General features: G+C 42.2%; 1 protein-coding gene across 1 annotated transcript in view; it reads left to right on the top strand.

Moving 5' to 3' along the window:
* The first annotated feature begins 227 nt into the window (after nucleotides 1-227).
* NTN4 (netrin 4) overlaps nucleotides 228-16910 on the top strand; it is a 98157-nt gene continuing 81474 nt past the window's right edge. Inside the window, exons 1-2 of the mRNA XM_077807688.1 lie at nucleotides 228-425; nucleotides 5753-6282. Of these exons, the coding sequence (XP_077663814.1) occupies nucleotides 302-425; nucleotides 5753-6282 (654 nt within the window). The 5' untranslated portion in view covers nucleotides 228-301. The remainder of the gene's footprint in view (nucleotides 426-5752; nucleotides 6283-16910) is intronic.

Genomic DNA, 16910 nt, shown 5'->3' on the forward strand with positions numbered 1-16910 from the left:
TGGGAGGAAGCAGCCGCAGGCGGCGGCGGCGGCGGCGGCAGCCGGGAAGTGAAAGGTCCGGAGAGTTCAGCTTGCCATGCCCTGCACGGGAGCAGTAGGAGCCCGGCGGGTCCCCGCGGGGAAGTGAAATGTTCTCAGCGAGGCACGCGGCTCCCCGGGGGCTGGAGGAGCCATCAGCTGTCCCGCGATGTCACTCCCCGGGGGAGACTCGGGGGCTGGAGCCTCCCTCCTGCCCTTAGCACGCCAGTGAGTGGCGAATGAATGACCTGCCGGGAAGGATTTGCTCTGGAGAACCGTCTTCATGTGCAGAAGAGATTCCAGGCTCCTGGTCCTCCTCCTTGATTCATGCACTTTGACCAGGAGTTTGGCCATGGAGAGCTGGGTCTGGCTCATTGTACTTCTGGGCTGCTCTGCTGTAGCTGCAGGTGGGTCTTGATGTATTTTCATTCCTTCTAAACCTTCTCCCCATTGCTTAGCCTCTAGGAAGGAATAAAGCCCGAAGCTGCTGGGGAGCACAGTTTCCGACTATGAAATCGCTTCATATTCCCTATCTTCCTCCTTCTCCAGCAGTAAATATATGTAAACCGATGGTTAAGGGCAGTATTTACCCTTAACGATCAAAGTTTATCTTTGTAGCCCGATTATCATTTTCAGAGCGAACAAAGAAGAGTTTTACTTGCAATGTGTACACCACCGTGTATATCAACAGACACCCTTGGACTTTTCCCGAGCAGGTTTCGGATCCTAGTGATCCTTCGTAGCCTCTCAAGTAAAAGATGTAACATTCGCTTTTTAAAAATGTGACCGTCTCTTTAACAAGCTCATAAGAGAGTGTGAAAAGTCAAGTGGACTGGGAAAGCCAGGGAAGACATCAGGAAGGTGCAGTGAGTTCAAGAAGGAAAGATGACAATGTAACGTACTGGTTATGCCATTAAGCAGCGTTTTTAAACTCAGCCCTGCTTCTGCGTAGGGCTACAGGGAACAGGAGCTTCCTGAGCAGGAAAGAAAATAACCAGCTTGGATTATTTTAGCTGCAGCTGGAATGACCTGTAAAGGGGAAAAGTGCTTCTTCCATGGTCAAGAACAGTCAGTGTTGCTGAGAAGTGTCCATTCACACCTCAGGTTCTTTTGTTTGGGTTTTTATTGATTCCTCAGAAAGGGGTCCTCAAACAGTAGAATGTCCTACGTTCAAGTCACCTTTCTCCCCCTTTTTCACCTTCCTTTCCCGCTAGTTCCTGGACATACTATTGGATGGATTTCCCAAGTCCGTTCTCGTTTTGCCAGAATTTATTTTCAGGAATGCAAATTAAATTCCACATGAGGCAGCTTGTCACACTGCTTCCCATCCAACACTGCAGATGCACACCAGCCGTCTTGTGTCCATCTCCTCAGTCTCAGCTGTAAGGGGAGTTTTCAAGGGCTAAATAGGTACAGACTGGCTAAGCAACGTCTTAAAAGGGAACACAGTGACTGTCTGGAATAGTTTGGAGAGGGATATAACTAGGAGGTAATAAGAATGAAAGTGGGAAAAAAAGGAATATTTAAACAGAACACCAAGAGAAGCTTCCTGACACTGAAAGTATAGGAAGCTCCCCCATGTGAGACAGCCAAAATTAGACTGGGCAAAGCACCAAACAGTGCCCTGTAGCTGCCCTGGTAGGTGATGGAGTGGGTGTCCTGATAAGTGTTTTCCAGCTGTAATTTCTGTGTGCTATCCCTTTATCACATCTGACTCAGAGGGAAAAGTCAGACCCGTGCATTCTTTCTGAAGTAACTGCTATTTCAAGTTTATGCACAAGAAAAGCAATCTAAAGATCTCAAATAAGATAAACGTGCCTGGACTTTACTGACCCTTAGAGCTGACACCCCACAGTGCCTACGCTCATGTTGCTCACAGCACCTTTACCTGAAATAAAGATAAGATAGCTTTCATTCACTCCCTTGGGCTGGCTTATTTATTTTGAAGCTCCTTGGTATCAACATCGCACCACTGAGATTGTTCCTTACTGGTTGTTCTGAGTCTTACCAGCTAAGATCTACAAGATAATGTAGCTCTAACAATCTCGGTGTCAGTTACTATCCTTGTGGTGTGGAAACCATTACTTCAGTATTGGAAGGGAATGAGGAAAGCAGAATTCACAATGTAGTAAATAAAGTTTTTAGTCATGCTTGTAATGATCTTTACAGTACTGTTGGCAAAACTAGCACACAGATAAACCAAAGCTTTAAACCCCTTTCCCACCCCTGCCAAATGTATTTAGTATAATAACCACTTTGCACTTGTAAGAATCTCAAAACACTTCACAATTAGGCTTTAATATTGTGTTTAAATATTAATATTTAATATTAATATAAACTGTTTATATAATGTTTTCTTGGAGCATTTTCAAGCTGAGGGCTGATTTTCTTTTTGAACAAACCTCATTATTAGCTTGTTATAGAAAAATCATATAATCAATTGCAAGGGTGTAAGTGAAATGTTACAAGGCAAGTGTGTCAGCTGAAAAAACGCTTAAACAGGAAGCATATGATAGGCCTGGATATTTTACAGGTGAGTCATGGTGTACCTTGTGTGCTCTTGTCCATTACTAAAGATTGCTGTTCAGTGGTATGTACAGTATATAGGGTATGAAATAGCATAGGGTTAAGCATAACCATTAAGGGGTATGGAGAGGCACCTCTTTCTGGTAATCGAAGAGCTGACGTGAGTTTGTGGCTGACAATGCGAAAATCTTTATGCTCCAATCTGTCAATTTTGCTGCATTCTTGTGGTACACAGCACTAAGCCAGAAAACTGTCACATCTCACAAATTGCAACACTTTGCATTGATCATTCTAATTTTTTTTCATTTGAAAAAAACCTATTATTCAAAGGCTTTGTTTTTTCCCCCAGTGTAAGAGGCAATGGCTTGTGAATTCCAACAGCCTGAACCTGTTCCCATTGACTCCAGTGGGAGCAGGATCCACTCCCAAATGAGGAATGAAAACTATGGGCCTGATTCAAAGCCCCTGGGAGCATAGAAGTTAGGCTTTGATACTAGCAGGTGCTAACCACTTCTGAGTTTCCTCAAATCCCATGGACTTTAATGGGAGTTGTGTGCTCAGCATGTCATGGACAAGCTCAGACCTCTGCAGGAGAGACAGGCCTACCAAAGGACTACAGAAAGTGTTGTATTTACATTAATCCGTTTGTCAATTTAAGTATAATGCATTTGCCTCTGAACAGTTACTGTAAGCTCCTTGGGGCAGAACTTCTAGGTGAAATCCTGGCTCCATTGAAATTCCCATTGACTTTAGAAGGACAACGATTTTAGTCCATGTTTTCCTCTATATACTACACAATACTGAGCACAAAGATAGTACTTGATCAATATGGATATTAATTAAAAATCATATTGAAGTCCTGACTAAGAACTGACATATTTATTTAGTCACAAAAGTGCTTTCTATTAGAGGTAGTAATTTGAAATGTAATGGTGGAGGGTACTACAGTAAATATTCACCTGTTTGTTTAACAGGTAACTTCACTACAATAATGTAGCTAAAGAATCCAAGAAAGCAGCCAACGCATAAATTAAGTCATCCCATGGTAGACCTAACTGATAACGCAATGGTAAAATACTTCCCTACCTCTCAGGAGAGCTGTGTAGATTAGTTTATGTTTGGACAGTGCTTTGAAAAGGATCTCTATAAGGGATAAGTGTTGTTCTGTGAATTTTACAGTTGTGTTTATTCACTGTTATAGGTATAAGTGTATTTTGTAAATTTGAGATGAGACTGTCTTATTTTAGTTATTGCCTGCAGCTGTCCTTTTTAATGCACTTAATTTCTTATCCCTGTAGGGGATTCATTATTTCACAGAGTATTTTGATCATTAAAATCTTTCCAAGATATTTTTAGCCAATGCAGTCTGCCCATTTGTAAGTGCTTTATAAACAATGTTCCACAGCTTTTCTGAGTAATCTGTATAAAAAAACCTGCATAGATCCTTGGTATTAGAAATGGGGGGGGTGCGGGGGGGAGGAATCTATCAGATCGTTAAGTCTACCCCGCTGCTAATGCAGGATAGAACTCCAGTGCAACTACTATATACCAAAGCTGAATAACAATAATAGCCCCCAGATAAAGGGATGTATTGGCTATTAAACCAAAATGACACTTGAACTTAGCAAAAAGATCAAGAAGAAATCATAATCATTAGTGCATAAAGCTTATTGTGTATGTTTGGCCCAGTGATAAAGAACACATTATGCACCTCAGATGTTTTGGCATGCCCATTTTCAAGTCATCAGAGCTGTTTTGTTTATTTTTTTTAAGTTAAATGGCTATGGGTCATAAAATACAATCTAGTTCCTGACTGACTGCCAGCTTCATTAATAGGTGGAAAGTTTATAATAAAAATTACTAAACCATGACTATAACTTTGCTAAAGGTTTCATACTGAACCCCTGTGGTGATTTTATTTTCTGTGTAGACACTGTAATTGCATGAGTTTTAAATCAACAAGACTTCTAGACAAACCTGAACAAAAACCACATAGACTAAATTGCAGGGCAACTTGCCAGCACCATTTCAACAGTGGAATTTTTTCTTTACACACCATTAGTGACAAACTTCCAAAATATGAACCAGTGTACTGACTAAATCCTGACCTCTTCAGCACCTAGGGAGGGGATGCTTCAGTGTTCCTACTGTGCAAACAACCTCCAGGCTCAGTAGGAATACTGAAGCACCTTGCTTGAATATCCCTCCACAACTCATCTCCCTGTCTCCTACCGAAAACTCAGCTACCTCATCTGCCCAGTAAGCCCTAGCACCACCCAACCTCCACTAGGGTGACCAGATGTCCTGATTTTATAGGGACAATCCGGATATTTGGGGCTTTGTCTTATATAGGTGCCTATTACCCCCAGCCCTTGTCCCGATTTTTCACGTTTGCTGTCTGGTCACGCTAACCTCCATGCTACTTAGTGCTTTCTTCATGGCCTCCTCCCTGTCCTGTGATGGGATGGGTCTCTTTCTGCAGTCTTGAAGAGAGGGGTTGTATGGCCATACACTGAGATACAAATATATCTTTGTGGGTATTCAGACAGGGTCACTGCCCCACTTTAAATCCTCAGGGTTTTCTGGGATAGCTCATGAAGCAGCTTGGTTTCCCCTAACACAGGGCAGCAAGAGAAGGGAATATTCCCTTTGCCCACTGAGGTGGCTGCGATACCAGGGTGTGCTCCATAATGCTTATTGTGGTAACTGAAAAGCTCTCAAGGTTCCCTAGAAACTACCCAATAGGACTTTTTCCTGCATGTGGTTTCCAGGGAACCCTTGAGCGTTCCTTATCTACCACACTAAGCCTTAGGGGGCATCTACTGCCCCTGGGCTTAACGTAGCATCCACTGCAAAGGGAGAGCGAGCTAGGCTGAGGCAAAGGGGCTCTAGTGGAATAGCCGGGGACATATTGGGACCAGGAGGAAGTATGGCTGGGGATGGCCTGTGCTCCAGGTTTTCTCTGGCTTGCAGGGGCCACGGAAACAGGTGTAATCCTGAGGGCACCCCTAGTCTACAGCAACTCCCTTCAGCTCCTGACTCTGGGCTTCTCTCCTTGTTCTCTGTGTTGGCCAGTGCAGGATTTAGCTCCACTTGTGTTAGGGTTACACAGGGAGCTGTTTCACATGGTAAACTGAATGCAGTTGTCTGAGAGCAATGCCGTTAAAGATAAATTGCTTTAGATTAACAAGTACTTTCCTCCACCTAGGACTGAGCAGTGTTGTCGGAGTTGGGTCCCATTGCGAAAAAGCGTGCAACCCTCGAATGGGAAACCTAGCCCATGGACGAAGATTGTGGACAGATACCACATGTGGGCGCAACTCCACTGAGTTTTACTGTTCATACAGTGAGTATGCAGACCTGACATGCAAGCGGCCCAAGTGTGACAAATGTAATGCTGCTCACACCCATCTGGCTCACCCACCCTCTGCAATGGCCGACTCTTCCTTCCGTTTGCCTCGCACATGGTGGCAGTCAGCTGAGGATGTGCACAAGGAGAGGATCCAGCTGGATTTGGAAGCTGAGTTTTACTTTACTCACATGATCATGGTGTTTAAGTCAGCAAGGCCAGCAGCCATGGTTCTGGAGCGATCCCAGGATTTTGGGAAAACATGGAAGCCTTACAAGTATTTTGCCACTAACTGTTCAGCAACTTTTGGTCTAGAGGACGATGTGACAAAGAAAGGAGCAATTTGCACTTCAAGATATTCAAGCCCATTTCCTTGCACTGGGGGAGAGGTAAGTTCACTGGCATGTTAACGGGATACTGTCAAGTAATGTTGGCCCTGAATTCAGGCTCCTTATAATCCTTATAACCTTTACTCCAGAATTTATATTTCTCATCTTAAAATGCCACTGTCAACTTGAAATCTAGTTAATTTCAAGAAATGAGTTAAAAGTAGTTGCAAGTACTACACCTGTCCCTGATCCCCTCTGCCAATCTCTGAGGTTTTACAATCACATTTTCCTACTTTTAAAAATGTTTCTCTCTCCACTGTTGCTTTGTGAAAGACTCACACAAGCAACAGGTGAATTGACTATACTGGAAAAATGTTGAAACTGGCAAACACACAACGATATTGTTAATTTCAGAAAGTAAACAAATGGAATGGAAGGAGAAAACAGAGAAAAATATTTTTTTCCATTCTCTTTCAGTTCTAGTAATTTTAAATGTTACTTGTAATAATAGGTCAAAATTTGACAGAAATGGGGTTATTTTTCAACTGATGGTGTCCATGTCCCTGTTAGATAACTACCACTGTCACCAACAAATTAAAGTAAAATAAACCAAAAAGAGCTACTGCTAATGTTGACCCTATAATTTTCCTGTAATTCTGTGGAAGAAGGACATACTAGTTAATTAAGAAACCCCACTCCCTCATATATGCTATGTGCATGGACGCTAATATGAAAAAAAGAGGTAAACAAAAGAAAAGTAGAAGGGAAAAATCACATTTGCTAAAAGAAAAATGGCAGTATTGAAAAGAGGTTATTTTTATATATTACAAATAACAGAAAATAAAGAACATATGCCCAATGCACTGTTTCGCTTTGTTGCTTACACTGATAATTCAACTAGTTTTCTGAGAGATTCCCTCTAATGAAACCCTAATACAGAAATTAAGATCTGTTGTGTTGCTATCTCTGGGTTTACACTTTCATTAGTGGTGAGATATCCTCGGTGGACTGTTGGTAAAATCTGCTCCCTCTAGTGGTCTTTCAAGAGTTATATGATCAGTTTACAGTGCTTTTCAGACGTGTTTTGTTTGTTAAATCAAACTTTTGATTTTCCTTTTGAATAAAATAGAGAATGGAGTGAGCTATTAACAAAAAGAAAGATCAGTTTTATTCTGTAAGACAGTGTTGATTATTTTCTTTGAAGTAAGGCTCCCCATACCATCATGCGGGAGATCAGTATACTGTACATCTCCAAGTAAATAAGGCTTGTCTACACTACAAAAGCTTTGTTCATAAAGCTATGCCAGTAGAGCTCTCTAGTGTAGACACAGCGTATACAATAGAAGGAGTTTCTCTGCTGGCATAATAACACCACTTCCCTGATGACACTAGTTATGCCAACAGAAGCATTCATGTCGGCATAGTTGCAGCTACACTGGGGTTTTTGCCAACATAGCTATGTGAGTTAGCGGTATGATCCCCCCCCCCCACTTCTAGCCAATTTACCTGTGCTGGCAAAGCTTTGTGGTGTAGACTGAGCCTCAGTAAATCATCTGTTGATATACAGAATCCTCACGGTTTCCCACCCTCATCCCAGCAGTTTCATGATTCAGTTCATAGACATTTAGGGCCAAATTTCTACTCTTGGATATGTTCATGGAATTCACACTGAATTCAGTGAGAATTTTGCTCTGAGATAGCCATATGTGGTTCTCACTGAATTCAGTGAAAATCACATATAGATATCCCAGCGTAAAATCTGACCTTTAAATGAAAGGATCAGATATGAATAAATTAAGTTGTGATTTAGTTTCCCTCAAATTTTGCACTCAAAGGGAGGATTCTTTGTACAGTTTTTTTACTTTTTGTTTGTTTTCTTCACAGAAGAATATGTTAGCTCCATAGCAGGGCTTTGATAGTATTTGAATTTAAAGGGCCAGAACCTCAGCTGGCATATATCAGTGTTCCTTATGCCTGTTTACCCCAACTGAGGATCCAAGCCACAGTCTGAAAGCAATTGCCTTGCTAAACGGTCATAAGGATTGTCACTGTTAAAAATTAACAATATACGTGAAGAGTCAAACAATATCAGCCAACACTGGAGTTATTCAGAGTCAGCTTTCTCCAGGATTGGGCCCCGGTTTGGTTAAGAAAGGAATAAGGAGTACCTGTCCAAAGGAATACATAAGTCTATTCACTAAAATGCATCTTCCTATGTAAAAAGTCAAGGGAGGGCAGCAGCTGTTCTGGTCTGGAGAGAAACTTTTAAGTGCATTCTTTTCATTGAAGGAATGAAAGCCTCTAGGCTCACTGAAGAGGCCGGTGTCCTTAGCAGTTACTTTATTAATCCAATTAAGGGTTAAAATAAGGGGACCACAAGGGAAAACTGCTTCCTGCTCCCCCTCCTTTGGTAAAACCAGAGAGAGAGCTTCCCCTCATGCTGGGGTTGGGACTCACTAAACAAGGGAATCTGCAGTAGAAGTAGCAGGAGGTGTCAGGCTGAGGAGTTTCTGAGGCTCTCAGCATCTCCACCAGTTGTGTGCCATCTCCATATGGTTATGTAATGCCACATTACCACGTAATGTTGAGCCCTATAACGATAGCCACACCAGGATTGGTGACCACTCCCTCTCTAGTTTGACCACAGAAGAGTGTGATTTATGTTTTCTCATTCACACGATTCCTTGTGAGCCTTTCTACAAGTGATGCTCAGAGAGAAGAAATTCAGCACTGACTTCAGTGGGTTTGCAAAGAGTGTAAACCAGGGCAGGATTTGGCTCATCCGAGGTTGATTCTGTAGCCACTATGTGTGTATAGAGTTCCCACTGAAGTCATCCCAGTAAAGTGTGTCCACATAGAGGTGTGCAAATACAGGCCGAGTCAGTTTACATGCGTGTCAGTGGAATTTCTGCATGTGCAGCAGCTAGGGGATTGATAGCCCCCTGTGTGGACGCAAAATTTGTTTCTGTGTCCGATCTGCGATCCGCAAACATGGTCCATGGATATCTGCAGGTTTGCTGGGCTCTGAATATAAAATTTGGATCCACATCCATCCTCAAATATGGTCCACGGACATCTACAGATATAAAGTGGATACCCGCAAATTTGCAGGGCTCTAAGGATTGAGAACCCTACATGTAGAAATCAGCAAATACCTTAGGTAAGGGAAGGAATTCAGTATTATTCCGTGTATTTCAGGTAGCATGCTACAAAGCAATCCATTCACAGAATGGCCTTATTGTTGCAGTGTCTAATATGTTGGCTTCATTTTATTGTAGTTTGTGATAATTGTAAAGAAAGGAGACCTCCAATTCCAAATTGTCTTATTATTTCATATTTTAAAACAAATGTTGAGTCGAGGGGACTGGAGCCCTAAATCATTTGGGAGTTTATGCATGTGGCACACTTCAGTTCCCTGCATTTAAACACCACTTGTATTTACGTGCAAAGTAATAACAGCAACTCTCTGGCAACCAGATGGCAAGCATGCATGCTTAGCATATATCACATTTAATTTATTACAGCGTGCTACATTCCAGCAATTACTTCTAACTGCCAATAGCAATGTGTATCTCACCTAAAGCAATACCAGAGTTTTGTGTGCTGTTTTGAATTATGCACTGCTGACTCCCACTAATCGTAGCACCTAATTTCAGACATATGGAAACAGTTTCAGTTGAAACGGTAGTTTCAAATATGCAGCCATCTTAAAATATCTAGCTTGAAAGGGTATTATTTAATTGCAGCTAAGTTGGGCCAGTATTCTTTAAAACATCAGTGTAAATTCTGAACTGCTAACCGGTCTCTTTAATATAAGGCAACTACTGTATAGCATGACAGCCAACTGCGCACAAGCCCCTTGGAGCACCACTTGAAAAAGTTTCAGTATCATATATAAAAGTCAAGGTACAAAAACACAGGCTGTGTGCCTGTGTAAAAGCAGTGTGGTCAAGGTAAAAAGAAAGGGAATGGAAGTCAAAGTACCTGGGTTCTGTTTGTGACTTTATCACTGACAGATGTGACCTTGGACAAATGGTTAAAAGTGGCCTTTGATTCTGGGTGTGGCCACTCATATCCTGAGGCCTGATGTAGAGCAGAGATTGGAACCTGGGTCTTCCAGATGAGTGTGTAACAACTAGGCCATAGGCATTCGGATGTTTTCACTGGCTCAACGCCTAAAATGGAACAACTTCCGCAGGACAGCTTGGGTGCTCCTCCTCAGGCTAAACAAGTGGTTAGGGCACTTCTGTAGGAGGTGCAAGACCAGTGTTCAAGTCACTGCCCCACTTCAGGCAGAGTAAGGATTAGAATGTGGGATCTCCCACATCTGAGATCGGGGCTCTAACCTGTGGGATATTGAATAAGAGGGGGGTGTACCATCATCTCATTTTCAATGAGAAAGGCTTAGGTGTCTAACTCCAGGAGAGGGTTCTTGGCTGTGAATCTCAAGTGGAGTCCCCAGGTAGGTAACTCCCAACCTAACTCCCTTTGACAGGTGAAACTTAAGCCCCCCCACCCCCCAATTCTTAACATTTCCTACTGGGTAGCTTAGATGGCTCCCTGCTCAATGTGCTGGCTTTTGTGACTCCCGTTCTTAGGTGCTAACTCTCCAGTCCCCATCATTGTAGAAGGAGCCTACACACCTAATTTAGAGCTGAAGATTTCAATGGGCATCAGGGTGCCTAAAATTGGTCATGCCAATACCAAGCCTAAGTTCTCTTTGTGGATCTAGCCTTGAGTACCTAGAAGAAACAGGGATTTGTGATACTGTGTAAGAAGAGCTTGCCTGAAGGTGGTAAAATCAACAAGCTTTTCAACCCTAGATTCAGAAAACAGAACCAGGTAAGCAGTACGGGGGAGGGGTCAATGAGAGGCTAGGTAGAGAGGAAAATCAGGATCAGGCCTGGCTCAAATGGATTAGCAGATGGGCCCTGCCCTGAAGAGCTTACAATTTAACTGAAGATTCTGTGCACTTCCATGCTACGTAAATAAAGGATTGTGTTTTTACTCTATACTTTTTATACAGGTGAAAGCCTATTCCAAGTCAATATCCTGAGTATATGCCAGCGATGGCTTTAGCAACTCAAACCTTTGCACACTCATTGAACGTTTCTTTTTAAGGAGACTCAAGCAATTAATTGGGGCCAAAATACAGATTTTTTTAAAAGACAGGGCTCTATGAATAAAAACTGGGTTAGTAACAGGCCTATCCTGATTCTTATGTCAGAAAACCTCCCTTATTTGCATCTTTACCTTGATGCTGATTCTCAAAGAGATTTATGACACCACAAGAGGCAAAATGCCAAGTCCATAGGTTCATTTTTAAGGCACAAAGCTCAACATTTATGGAGAAATAAGAGATATTGAATTGGCCCTGGGAGCTGCTTTTCATCTTTTTTCTTTAATAGAGCAGCTTTGTGTTTCCCTTTCTGGCACTGGGACTGGGAGCTGAGCACAGGGATGTTGAAAAAGTAACAGGACTTTACTAAGAAAAGAAGGCTGGGTAATGGATGAAGCTTCATTCTTGTTCCAACCCTGCTCCAAATCTCTTTTCTGGGTAAGTCTTGGGATCCTCAGATGTCTACTTGTCTTCCAGAGAGGAACACAAACACTTCCAGCCCTGTATTGTAATACACCCCAGCCAGGGCCGGCGCTAGGTTTTTTGCTGTCCCAAGCGCCAAAAAAAAAAAAAAAAAAAGGCCCAGAGTGCTGCCCCTTGAAAAGTCCCACCCCAAGCACGTGCTTGGTTTGCTGGTGCCTAGAGCTGGTGCCTAGACCCCAACTACTGCAGCCTGTCAGCCTTGCCACCAGTCCCTAATCTCCCTGATTTTGCAGCTTGCTCATTTCATTTCTACAATTGCATCCTCCGCTGATCTCATTCTAAGCCTTGTAATTGTTCTCTTCCTCTGTGTCTCTCCTCCTCTTGCTTACTTTCTATTCTGGCAATTACAAAATCACTGGATCTAATTCTCCACTACTTTGCATCTTGTCAATTTAATTACATCCACTCTGGAGAGACAAGGGTGGGACACTAGGGAACAAGCTGGAGAATAAGAGATGAGACTGGAGAAGGAGAGGGCAAAGTGAAGGTAAAATAAAGCTGATGAACGTTTTTTCATTGAGAAGCAGAGGTAAACGGCTTTCCATCAAAAATGAAAACTGTCATAGAATTTTCATTTTTGATAATTTTTTTGTTTGTTTTTCATGAAAAACTGAAATTTTTGGTAAAATCTTTTGGATTTTTTTTTAAACCAAATATTTTAAACAAAAGATGGAAAATTATAATAAAAATGTTTTTTGGAAACCAAATATTTATCAGGTTTAGATTTATTTATTTTTTATTAAGAAACCAAAACACTTCTGCAGGAAATTTCAGAGGAAATGGGGAAACAAATTTTTTAATTTCCCGTGAAAAGAACTGGTATATTTTTATCCAGCTGTAATGTAAAATGTTACTGCTGTTTTGAGTGGAGAATTTTAGTCTGGGAATGTTTTATATTCACTGCCATTTATACCTGTGCACAATGTATATGAAACACCACCAAATCAGAATTCTCCGCTCACACTGGTGGGAGCATTTCACGCCCATTTTGCACAGGTGCAAATGACTCCCAAAGGTGCAAGGCAGCAGAAAGTCAGATCCCTACCCTTGGAGATTCTCCATAGATTCTCCCTCTTCCCCTCCAGCCTCAGCTCTTCCTCTCCAGTTTGCTCCCTGCTCTGTCCAGATACCAGTCTCCTATTCCTTTTCTCCCCAGAGTGGGTGTAACTGACAAAACAAGGTGCAAGCAATGAAGAATCAGGTCCAGTGCAACTCAAAGAAGTGCGTGCATTGGCTCTTGAAGTTCCGTGAGCACAGCCACTGCTTCACTCCTTAAGAAAGTACAGCATGTGGCCAGTGTAGAAAGTGATGGGGCACAGGCTCTGTCTCCTCCCCATCTCAGTTTGGGTAGCTGACACTGGTCTTGTGCAGTCCTTACACTCATATAACCAAAAAAAGACTTTATTTGTGCTCTGTCCCTATTTGGAGTAATAAATTGGGAAGCTTCTTGCTCACAAACTCCTTTGCAAAGGAGCTGGGCACAGTCTGACCTGGTGTGATTTATTGTAAACTATGTAGTTTACTCCTATTTGCACATGTAAACTGTGATAAACTGAAGTGTTCTGCAATACAGTTACTGTAAAGCAAGGCTACTTTCTAGAAGGCCTGGACATACAAGCTCACACCTGAAAAACCCTGAGCTGAGGGAGAGCAAGGGGGAGAAGATCTCGACCCTAATTCTAATTCCACCCAGTGCAGAGATGATGATCTGCAGACCTTCTATGACAGGAGCCCTGGAAAGGCATCACAGGGTGAGTTCTTGGGTCAGAAAGCATAGTCTAGGCATTTTGACAGAAGTAGTCTGGAGCGGAGGGACTGCAAAGGGAACACTGTTGGTGAAAATAGAAGCACGCAATATTATTATTATTTATTTCTATACCACTATAGATGTGCATGGTGACAAATCAAAGAGGAAGTCCTCAAATATAGTGCCCATCTATAAAAAGGGAAATAAGGAAAACCCTGGGAATTACAGACCAGTCAGCTTAACTTCTGTACCCAGAAAGATAATGGAGCAAATAATTAAGCAATCAATTTGCAAACACCTAGAAGATAATAAGGTGATAAATAACAGTTGGCATGGATTTGTCAAGAACAAATCGTGTCAAACCAGCCTGATAGCTTTCGTTGACAGGGTAACAAGCCTTGTAGATAGGGGGGAAGTGGTAGATATGGTATATCTTGACTTTAGTAAGGCTTTTGATACTGTCTCGCATGACCTTATCATAAACAAACTAGGGAAATGCGACCTAGATGGAGCCTACTATAAGGTGGGTGCATAACTGGTTGGAAAATCGTTCCCAGAGAGTAGTTATCAGTGGTTCACAGTCATGCTGGAAGGGCATAACGAGTGGGGTCCTGCAGGGATCGGTTCTGGGTCAGGTTCTGTTCAATATCTTCATCAATGATTTAGATAATGGCATCGAGAGTACACTTATAAAGTTTGCAAACGATACCAGGCTGGGAGGGGTTGCAAGTGCTTTGGAGGATGGCATTAAATTTCAAAATGATCTGGACAAACTGGATATCACAGAGTAAGAGAGGGAGCTGTGCAGCCTTAAAACCCGTGGTCAGGAGGGAGAGAGATGTGGGTCTCCACCCAAGAGTGGTGATAGCTGAGAGCCAGAAGCCTAAATTTGGTGCCCTTGAACCACAAAGGCAAATACAGGTGCAGCTGCCTGGAAACTCTGACAGTCCTCTCTCTCTCACTTCTCTGCTTGCTTTACCCTGGGGTAACTTCATTGGCTCCTGATATGCACCCCTGTAAGAGGGAGGAGAATCAGGACCTTGAAGTACAGTCTACTAAGGGCAGGTCTTTACTACCTGCTGGATCGGCAGGTAGTGATCGATCTATCGGGGATCGATTTATCGAGGCTTGTCTAGACGCAATAAATCAATCCCCGAATGCATTCCCCGTTGACTCTGGAACTCCAGCTCGCAAGAGGCGGAAGCGGAGTTGATGGGGGTTGACTTGCCACCATCCTCATGGCCAGGTAAATCGACCTAAGATACACCGACTTCAGCTATGCTATTTGCGTAGCTGAAGTTGCGTATCTTATGTCGACGCCACCCCCCCCCCCCCCGTGTGTGTAGACCAGGACTGAGAGAAGAACATTTGGAGCTTAATACAATGTAGATTATGTTAATGTGGTAATGATGAAACAGATTTCCATAACAATGGACAGCAGCCTGAATAATGTTAACATCTTTCTCTCAATTAATTAATGTATGTCTAGCGATCACAGTTTATACAACAGAATACTCCAAAATATACACAAAGGATGCACTGATGCATTATAAATAGGACTGCACAATTAAAAGTTAACCATTCTTAAAATATTAAATTTAGGAACATTAATGTTTGAATAAATGTTGACTGAATCTTCATAGAAATATATTGCATCTCAAGAGGTGGAATCAAACTGACAGTAAATTCAGTTTCTTGTAGAGAGTTATTATTAGGCACTTCATTGTTGTCATGATGCAGCTTGCATTTTGTGGTTTAATTGCTTGCTTGCAACATATTTTCATGGGCTTTGCATAATGTCCGATCGCTCTATTTTGCTTCAGCTTGAAAAACTATCTGCTTATTCTGAAGAGTTGTTTATACTTAATCACAGCCCCCAAAGAACATGTGAGTACAAAGGAATAGAAATCCCATGTGGACTGATCCATTATTCTTCAATATAACTTACCATACAGCCGCTTTTTATTGAGTGTTGACATGAAAAAGCTGTCCCCTTTCTCCTGGCTACTGACTAACCTTTTCATGCAAGAAACATATATTAGTTAGTTTAAAGGGACCTGTTGGTTAGGCATGAAATTAAGCAAGTATTGCATTTTCTTCATTTTGGTTCCATCCTGCAGTAAATGAGACCTTTTTCTTGTTTATGAAATATAGGCCTTTCAGTAGAAATATTCAAAATCTCTAAGAATAAAGTCTCACAAAAATGATAGTAAATGGAGTTTTTTGAACCAAGTTGGCATAATTGCACTGATTTGGAACTCACTGATTTCACAAGCTGAGGAGGGTGGTGTGGGGGAGAAAAGCAGTAGCACTCAACTGTGAAAGCATGATAATTATGGAGACTGTCACTGATTAGCTCTTCATGTTAAATATGATTGCTAAAATAAATAAGACTTTTTATTGATCTGTAAAATTATAAAAAGAAAAGGAGTACTTGTGGCACCTTAGAGACTAACCAATTTATTTGAGCATGAGCTTTCGTGAGCTACAGCTCACTTCATCGGATGCATACCGTGGAAACTGCAGCAGACTTTATATATACACAGAGAATATGAAACAATACCTCCTCCCACCCCACTGTCCTGCTGGTAATAGCTTATCTAAAGTGATCATCAGGTTGGGCCATTTCCAGCACAAATCCAGGTTTTCTCACCCTCCACCCCCCCCCCCCCCCCCCCCCCACAAATTCACTCTCCTGCTGGTGATAGCCCATCCAAAGTGACAACTCTTTACACAATGTGCATGATAATCAAGTTGGGCCATTTCCTGCACAAATCCAGGTTCTCTCACCCCCTCACCCCCCTCCCAAAAAACACACACACAAACTCACTATCCTGCTGGTAATAGCTCATCCAAAGTGACCATTCTCCCTACAATGTGCATGATAACCAAGGTGGGCCACCCCCAGCACAAATCCAGGCTTTCTCACATCCCCCCACCCCCATACACACACAAACTCACTCTCCTGCTGGTAATAGCTCATCCAAACTGACCACTCTCCAAGTTTAAATCCAAGTTAAACCAGAACATCTGGGGGGGGGGGGTAGGAAAAAACAAGAGGAAATAGGCTACCTTGCATAATGACTTAGCCACTCCCAGTCTCTATTTAAGCCTAAATTAATAGTATCCAATTTGCAAATGAATTCCAATTCAGCAGTTTCTCACTGGAGTCTGGATTTGAAGTTTTTTTGTTTTAAGATAGCGACCTTCATGTCTGTGATTGTGTGACCAGAGAGATTGAAGTGTTCTCCGACTGGTTTATGAATGTTATAATTCTTGACATCTGATTTGTGTCCATTTATTCTTTTACGTAGAGACTGTCCAGTTTGACCAATGTAC

This window comes from Eretmochelys imbricata, chromosome 1 (genome assembly GCF_965152235.1).
Source record: "Eretmochelys imbricata isolate rEreImb1 chromosome 1, rEreImb1.hap1, whole genome shotgun sequence".
Lineage (NCBI taxonomy): Eukaryota > Metazoa > Chordata > Testudines > Cheloniidae > Eretmochelys > Eretmochelys imbricata.